The following is a 9,828-nucleotide window of genomic DNA, read 5'->3' as shown; positions in this document are numbered from 1 at the left end:
TTTCATCATCTCAAAATAATAATTTATTTAGAATCATCTGACTCTTGTAGCTTATTTCCATACATAGTTTGAATCCTTTGCAATTTTTCTGACATTTGTTTTGAATATTCCGATACAATCAATAAAAATTTCATGTCAAAGTTAATATCAGCTGAATTTCTTTCTTTTGAATTCTTCAAGGGTTTTGTCAAGTTTTTCTCATATATAGGCAGCAGATCTCCAACAACTGTCTTGAAATTTGCTTTCGGAACATTTCTCATGGTGAATTCTTCTTCAGGAACTTTGTTCTGAAATCTCTCAAAGTGCAGTGCTAACCAAATACAAACTATTGTTCCAATATTATAATTATCACCAGACCAAATGTTCATATTTTCAGATGTGTATAACCTATCTCTCTTACAATTATACATATGAATACTAATAACATCTGGTGTTGCAAAAAATGATGGAATAAATAAATCTGACAGTTTTGAGCATTTTGATGATTCAAAAAATGCATTTGTTATAGTTTGAGAAAAGATTTGAGATAAATAATCCCCTTGTTCATTCAAATGTACTGATAGAGAACAGCAATCTGAGTCTCCATCCGAGTCTGCTGAATCTCTTGATGGTTCATACTTCTGTCCATTATTTCTTCTCCTATACTTATGTGATGGTTCACTCATACTTCCATTATCACTTTCTTTTGTGGCCTCAGCACCCTCCAAATCCTTTCCAACTTTCACAGTACTTTTACCAATCAGAATATCACTGAGACCGTGCCAATAGTCTGCATGTCCTTAAAATGAAATAGAGATAATAGACCTTATATCAATCACTTAATCAAAGTCATTTTCATTAAAAAGTGGACACACAAATTGTCATGCATGTCTAAATAGCATGGTCTTAAAGGACATTTCTGAGTAAGGGCATTGCAAAGGCAGTATCTCTGGCTAGAAGCTCCAAGGAGTCTGTACCATGTTTACAGTATCACTCAACTGGCATCTATCATGGACAAATTTCTCACTTCATTTGATCTAGAGGTTCCAAGGAACATCTTAAATGAAGTACAGCAACTGATTTATGTATAAAACATGATTTCATACCAGCAGCTTAAGTATTTGAGCTCTCTTTCAGTCATGATTTCATACCAGCAGCTTAAGTATTTGAGCTCTCTTTCAGTAACTGTGAGCATTCTTTTATACTGTATGCTATAATTTGTTATTTATTTTGTGTTTTTGTCACACTTTAGTCTTGTCCTAGAGTTATTTGGATACTCTTGTATGTATGTTTTGTTAATCTATGATTGAGAAAAAAAAGATATTTACCCCGCCACATTATTATTTGTGACTGTCCAGTTCAAAGTCATGAACCTCACAGTAGTAATCTTATGTTATATTTGAATGCTTTCACTATTTGGAGAATTGGGCTTCAATAACATATCTTTACAGATATTTTTTTGTCAAATTTTATCACATTACTTTTAGACTCTAGATGATTTAGAGCATGACATATTCTTATGACATACATCAATTGTTGACGACTCAGTGTTTTTTGCCCCTTAGATGTCATATATTGCTATTTTTGTACATCTCATATCTCCTTATCTTTAATAATCCTAACCTCCACCAATGCATTGTCAAGAATCAGTCCGGTCGACATTGCGCATGCGTGAATTCAGATCCCTACATGGAGACAATCGTTATATAGAAGTTATATGGAAAATAATCTTTAACAGACGATATTCAATTTTCTTCTCAGTTCTTTTCTTAGCTGTTGTGATCACCATAATCCTTAATGTGTCTTCTTTTTAATGATATAAATTATTTCAAAATAATGTTTAAACTTCATGCAACAAATTTAGATTTTTCATACAGTGATGTCAAATGGCTTACCTTTGCCGTTATTCTTACAGAAAATGTCATTTTTAGGGAAAAGTGGTCAGTTTTGAAAAAATAAAAAAAATACTTTTACTGATGACATTCCTTAGCTGTTGTGACCAAAAGAAAGATGAAAAGTTATAGTTTAATTTGGTGTAGTTTATTTTTAAATTGGTTATTGTCTTCTTGCACCAAATTTGATTTAAAAGTAGGCGATTTTAAGTTTTTATTCTATCAATTTCTATTTGACAACAGGATACATTGATTGTGTAAACAGATAGTAGCATGTTACACAATCTTGTTTATACAGTCATGCTGAGACATATAGTAATTCATGTGATATAGTGTAAACGACGTTTTGTATTGACTTGAGTTTAGGGCTGAAGGAATTACAAAACAATAAATAATATGAAATTCACGTTTTTATTATTGAAGTTAATTATATATGATCATATATTCAAAGTTGTTGTTTGTGTTTGTTATCACGTGCTTTTAACCGATATTTTATAAAGTATGAGAATGCAATCGTAATCTAAAAGTTAACGCATTGTATTAAATAGGTGCACGTTTAACTGAGTGTTTTATCAATACACAATAACATTTTTTTAATTAATGGGATTAAATAGTTTCTATTCATATTTGGTAAAAAAAAGTTCAGCCGAGTAGCTGTATGATTGTAGATTGTCAATTAGACAAGTTGAACTCCCCCAGTAACTAGTTGCATTTTAACTGGTCCTTTTGGCTCTTTTTCGTAACAATACTTGTATAACCTTTTTAAAGGCTATTTTATCACGATTTGAATACACAATCATAAAGGAGAACAATTCATTTTCGTCGCACTTAACAGTGCATAAAACAGCATATAGAATACACCACTGAATTCGACCACTTGAAACGGCAAGTTAAAATCACATAAAAGATTTTCCCTCAAAACCAAGTTTCTGTTATTTTACGTTTTACCATGATGATATAAATTTACATTCGCCGTCAAAAAGAAACATGTTGACTTAAATAATCGAAACTAACAAAAAAAATCTAAATACAACAGTAATCTTGTAGAAATGAAAATAAACTGTTATTTATAGAATTGCCTTGTCATTTTATTTCATCCCAAGCTCTTCAACTGAATTAAAATTCATTGAACCGAAACAATATTAAATAAAAAAGTCAATAATTTCTTCATAAAACCTGAGACTACTATAACACATGTGTTATAGTAGTCTCAGATAAAACGAAAATTGTTAGCTTTGAACAGGTACTTGTATGACAATTAACATACCAGTTTCAGGCTATATACATGTGGATACTCGAGGTGAATATTATATGTTATTCAGGTCTCAGACAGGGTATATACTGTGACATTCCCGGCTTAGAGTTTATATCCCCTGAGCCGAAGGCGAAGGGGATATAAGCCCTAAGCCGGGAATGTCACAGTATATACCCTTTCTGAGACCTGAATTACACATATATTACGGATTACCCCTGACTTAATGTTATTTTCCAGTGCAGGTATTTCTTGACAACACATATATATTGAAAAACCCAACCTGATATGTTCGGCATACGTGAAGGATTTTCTAATTTGCTGTGAACATAATTTTATCTTGTATGTAATAATTTATAATAACACTTTTAACATCAAATTAAAGTATTAAAAGTGTTAATTGCGTGATTTTGCATCAAAAATGTATTATTGACTGAAGCACGTCATTATTTTTCCTCTGTGAGCCTCTGACAGTCTGATAGCTTATGACTACGTCACATAGTAACCGGTGTTATGATGACGTTTTTGAGGTTCCAATTGGGGATACAAACGTCGTATATACCCCGGCAGTTTCCTGAATATATACTGACATCTCTGTGTTGTTATCCAATCAGAAACCTCGACACATTTGTAATCCGTAATATATATCAATGGCCAAGTTCGGATGGATATCTGGAGTAGATTGAATTGACATGGTCATATATAACACCTGTTATGATTGGATAAAGCTTTTCCGCCATTAACACTCGAGGAACCCTGGTTGAGGCAGGGTTCCTAGAGATCGACTCGATATCCCGGATGTTATGACGTCAATCCAATCAAATTTGAATGTAAACATATTCAGAGTAGGGGCCTTGTACTTCCGGTAATCTAGAGACCTTACTCTTCAAAATTATTTACCGTTCATATGGAACTCTAGTCAGAACTCTAGTTCCATCCGAACTTGGCCATTTGTATATGGTGGAAACAATGCTGGAAGCTTGTATTATTTTATTAAAAACAGGAAAGGGTCAATAAATATGGCATTTCCAAGATTTTATTTTCAGTAATGATTTAAGTTTGTTGTCATAACGTAGAATACAAACAAAATGTAGAATCTGCTTTACGCTACTGTATGGCTTTTATCAATTAGCTAAACCCATATCGTATAGTAGCTTTATAACTTTAAGAATGGAAACGGGAAATGTGTTATAAAAAGAGACAACAACCCAACAAAAGAGCAGAAAACAACCCATAGTCACCAATGGGTCTGCAACGCAAAAAAAAAAGGGGTGTATTTAATACAATAATGTTATAACTATATATAGTTTAGCGAAAAGAACGTCACACAAAACTCCGTAACATATAAATAAACCAAAATTGAAAAACACACACACACACACATAAGACTAACAAAATTTCTGTGTCATATTTTCTATTGTGGATAGCAAGAAACGACAGCCTCATAATTACAAGTAATTTGTTCCTGACTTTATAAAACAGAACTAGAAACCGTGGCATTCGGCGGGGGTAAAAATGTTTGTGAGTGCTCAAATTTATCTGTGTTATAAAAGCACAACACAAGACCAAACTGTTAAAATTAGTAGTAAAATGCTCCCCTGTACATTGGACACGAAACGTATCTACAGAATACAAAAGATCTAAAGTACCGATTTGAAGATAAGTTATCTACCAGTACACATCTAACATACATATGAAAATTTTTAAAAAATGTGATATGATTGCCAATAAGACAACTCTCCACCAAAGTTCAAACGAAAAGTAAAATCACAAAAATACTGAACTACGAGGAAAATTCAAAATGAATACTAGTAGTCCGTAATCAATTGGCAATATCAAATGATAGAAAACATCAAACGAATGGATGCATGTAACAACTGTCATATTCCTGACTTGGTATAGGTGGTCGTATCCAACTATAGACAACCGTACGGGTCTTCAACATTGAGGAAAAACAAACCGTACGTACGTTTATAGATATAGGAAGATGTGGTGTGAGTGCCATTGTCTGATATAAAAGGCCCCAACATTAAAAAAATATGAAATTATTCAATTGAGAAAACTAACAGCCTCATTTATAACAAAAGAATTTACGAAAAACAAATCAGAACTCTCGGAATTGTGCTGTTATCCTCACTCAAACTGAGTGTAAATTTAATAATTATTAACTGTCAATGAATTTTAAAATTGAATTAAACGACAGACACTCCGAATTCTCGAGGTACCTAGCTGTTATATATATACACATAAAAAGAAAAAAGAATCGTAAGACAACGACCTCAACCTTTCGGCCAATCGTGTTAGTTGAACTAAAATTTCAAATACATTTTAGTCAGTTTGATGATCAATCCATCAGTTTGAATAAGAAAATCTAATTTATATATATGCATTTTTCATTTACCAATTTGGGTCAAACATCTTGCGCCGTTTTAATGTTTCAGCTAGGACTAATACACTAATTCAGTAGTCCCCGGTTTCATCAAAGACTTCAATTAATTTTACACATTGCACCAAAATACAGAAAACATGAATCAAAACTATTTTAGTGATAACATCTGGTATTGGTTTACACTTAAGTTATCTTTACAGACCAGCGGGTGTTCAACCCCTTAATTGTGCATCTTATCGCACATGTCAAATTATCTAGTAACCTCATGTGGAGCGAGGATGGATTATCGTCCTTGTCGATACAAATAATTGTTATTAAATTGAGTTATCTCCCTTAAACCGGACAGATTCTTGGCAATGGCATACATTTGTGTAAAAAGTTGTTGCATTTGAAATCAATTTACTGACAAATAAATATATATACTAACCAAATGAAGTGTCACCCACATTTAATTTCTTCTTACAAGCTGGGCATTGTTCAGAGTATGTTTTAGATTCATCCACTAAATATTTGGAAGATGATGTTAATGGTGCAAACAAATGATGTGCCAAAATAGACTGGAGTTCAGACTCTGACCCTGCACTTCTGGCTTTCATAAGATGTCTTCTGTTATTCTCTGAAATACAAAGTTTCTAATACAGTGATTATATAATTTAGCAGACTTAAAATTTAACTTTACACCAAACAATATCACAGTGATGCACCTGTATGTCAGATAAGTCTATATTTTTATAAGAGAACCTAGAGTTACCTCCCATTATGCAGAAATTAATGTAAGGACTGATCTTTAAAAAAATGAAAATAAAATAAAGACATTTAACATCAGAGAAATACATGCCCTTACACATCTTATTGTTGTTCGATTGGCCTTATATCTAAATGATTAGTAAGACAGGATCTACAAAAATGTTAACATACCTTGATTAGTTGAATTAAAAATATTGTGGACAACATAATTTACCCAGTACAACTATTTTGGAAAATACAAAATACAGTTGCTCCTGTCAGATTCATAAAGGGGAGAAAACTGTAAATCTTGAGCAAAAGAAAATCAATATTTATCCATTAATTAGATTTTTTTTGGAACTGCAATGCATAAACCAATTTATTTTAATTTTGTTTTTAATCAATATTTGTTTATTATTATAATTCATGTTAAAATCATCATTATGATCATTCCCCTGGTATCAATCAATTAACATAAAATATCAGTTTAAAAAATGAAAACTTGTAAGTTGTATGCATAGATGATTTTAGGCTTTAAGCTTAAGTTTTATGTACAGTAAGCAAACTCCAGCAGAACAATCCCATATGTACATGATGTATAAATAATAAAAGGGAACTGTATCGATTGACATGGACAATAAACTGACAATAGATACACAACAAAAATTGTTAATTTGAACTGTGCCTGAACCTTTGATGTTTCTTTTTTTTCTTCTCTACATTTATAGCCATAAGATTTTAGCAGAAATTAAAGTTTGGAAAGAGGTTTGAGAACTGCCCGATAGGTAATAATTGAAGTGAACTGTGTATTGATTGACATCCATGGACAATAGAGTGATAATAGATATCTGACAATAATTGTTCATTTTAACTGTGTAACCAAGTGGACATTATCCAAAAATGCAGAAAACAATTTGCTCAAAAGTGAAAATACGGCCGTTCCTTGTTTTAGGTTTTTAGTCAAACCCCCAAATAAAACCTAAAAACTCGTGTCTAAATAGTTACCATCTTCAAGAAAACTGATAAGATCCTCGATTAGGCTATCGTCTTTAGTTTTTTCTTTCTTTAGTATTTTACTTTCCATTAATTTGTAAATGGATTCTTGCCAAAATAAAAACAGTGGAACACAAAATCCGGAATCAAATTTAACAAATGCGTCTGAAAAACTACTCTTTCCCTTGGCGTTGCATTCTTTTATGTTAACATTGGAAAATTTCCTGGAGGGAACGCTTTCATCTGTTTTCAATAGAAACTGCAATGCAACTTCGTGTAAAAAACAAGCCATCTTCCAAGTAGAATAGTTCACAATACAAACTCGGCACATGACACACTCGGCCTTTTATATCAAAGTACAAACCTGGTGCTAATTTTCATTCCCGATTACAAAGGTGAGGATCTATATACCAGGATATTTTTTATGATTACAAGATAATACTTAAGATAGAATCAATACAAAACTGCCCTGATTTCGTATCAGCTGAATAGTTGAGCTTGCTTTCACTAAAGTCAACCGTGAGCAGTGGCGGATCCAGAACTTTTCCTAAGGGGGGCCCCGCTGACTGACCTAAGAGGGGGCCCGCTCCAGTCATGCTTCAATGATTCCCTATATAATCAACCAAATTTTTCCCACGAAAAGGGGGGGGCGGGCCCCCCAGGCCCCCCCCCCCTGGATCCGCTTATGGTGAGTATTCTTTTATTTATAATGGCAGTGACTACTTCGCCGGCGCTGAAAAAATAGAAAATATGCTATGTTGTCGGCTGTAGGCACGCAGGAGCTAATTTTTTTTGTAAAAAAGGGTTTGTTTACACTGAGATATACAGTTCGAACAAACTGAGATATGCAGTGCAAAGAACTGACTATCATTTTTTAAATGAAAGCAAATTTGATTTGATTTATTTTGAAGCTATGTGAATGGTTTTGCTACATTGTATGAATTTTTTTTATCAAATTTAAATGCAATTAGATTTTTAACTTTTATTTTTATTTAATACACAGTTAAGAAATCAGAGATTTAATTGTTCAATGCATATATGAATGTAAAATTAGAATGTGACTGCTTTTAGGAGGAATTTCACTGACTACATGTTTTGATAAGATTTTATCACAGCAAATGGATGAGTCAATTTTTATCTGAGTTAATTATTTGAATCATCCTTCCAGTCAGCTATGAGGTAGTTTTGAAAACTAATTCTGTGTTGACATTATGTTTGTGTATGTGTTGTTCAGTTTGGTTCAATGTAAGAGGGGGATAGGACCTCTATCGGGACTCCGGGATCGAGTGTTTTTAAGGTGGTACCCAACACTTTGACTAAAATTAATTTGGCTCGTTTAATTTTCTTAAAATTTTTACAAAGTTTTTACTTTGACCCATTGACAAAAATATAAAAATTTCAGAAAATTTGAACCAACCGTTTTATCAGAAAAATTACACTGGTTATATAGCAGTTTGGCAAACACTAATTTTGATCATTGAGAAGCTTGATATTCCCTTCACAACACAACGTAATTAAAACGTTTAGCTGATTTTACAGAGTTATCTCCCTGTAGTGTTAGGTACCACCTTAAGCTCGGGATTTCGGGATTGACCCTTTCGGGATCCGGGAATTCTTTTTTTCGAATTTCGGGACCTCGGGATTTCGTGTTTTTAAGCCCGGGATTTCGGGATCAGGACCCCTCCTACCCCTCTCATGTAATATATTGTATCTTGTATTATCATGATTATGGCGAGGGCTGACATAGGCTTTATTCCTGTTGCCTGATACAATTAAATGTATTTGAATAAATTACTGTTTAAACTTGATGCTCAATATTTTAATTTTTATTTCTTATTACATATTTCGTATTTTCACTCATAACTTATTTTTAAACGATTATATGTATCTAAAATAGTGTTATCTTATTCACTCTATAATATATTAGTAATAGTATTTCTTCTAAGCTGACAATGCACATTTTCAAATTGAATATCAAAATTCACCCTTTTAAAAGAACAATCAAAATAACAAATTCACTGTATTGCAGGTACTTGTAAAATAGCCGTTGTTATAGAAATGTGCTAATTTTGCCGGCTTTAATTAAGATATTTTTAATCAGAGCCTTTTAAAAAAGCATATTTTTTTGAGAAATATGCAGTACACTTTTGAAAGAAACTCCGACGTTGAAATCCGTCTCATTTTCATATACATGAAATGGCGTAGGACTTCTATTCTTTCTTCCCATGGCACGGTTAGTTCCAGCAGGATTGCCTGTTTTGTTGAGGAGGACCAAATAACGACGTCAGGTCTCTGGTTTGTTACTGCAATCTGTGGCGGGAATTGTAACTTCTGATTCAGATCCACCAACATTTGTCAATCAGTTGCTGTTACCAGTAAACCACTTCCTTCCACCTTCTTCTTCTGTCCTTTCTCTCCTTCCTTAACAAAATTGACAAAAGTAAATCCTTCCTTGTTTTTCCTTGGCTTCCTGATGTTTCTCTCTAGGGTGTCTGCTAGTGTCCCTAATACCTTGTCGTGTCGCCATGTATACCTCCCGTCTTTCAAAGCACTCGAGCATGAAGATAATATATGCTCCAAGTTTGCTGTCTTACTAC

The 9,828-nt window shown here is 33.0% G+C and overlaps 1 protein-coding gene across 1 annotated transcript; it reads right to left on the bottom strand.

Moving 5' to 3' along the window:
* Positions 1 to 7,543, bottom strand: LOC143067653 (uncharacterized). Its single transcript, XM_076241083.1, has 3 exons — positions 7,244 to 7,543; positions 5,940 to 6,128; positions 1 to 778 (listed from the first exon to the last, which is right to left on the bottom strand). Exons 1-3 carry the CDS (start codon positions 7,521 to 7,523, stop codon positions 24 to 26), a joined length of 1,224 nt encoding a protein of 407 aa, XP_076097198.1. The 5' UTR covers positions 7,524 to 7,543; the 3' UTR covers positions 1 to 23.
* Positions 7,544 to 9,828: the final 2,285 nt, after the last annotated feature.

This window comes from Mytilus galloprovincialis, chromosome 3 (assembly GCF_965363235.1).
Source record: "Mytilus galloprovincialis chromosome 3, xbMytGall1.hap1.1, whole genome shotgun sequence".
NCBI classification, from domain to species: Eukaryota; Metazoa; Mollusca; class Bivalvia; order Mytilida; family Mytilidae; genus Mytilus; species Mytilus galloprovincialis.
This window is presented reverse-complemented; position numbering and strand designations above follow the sequence as displayed.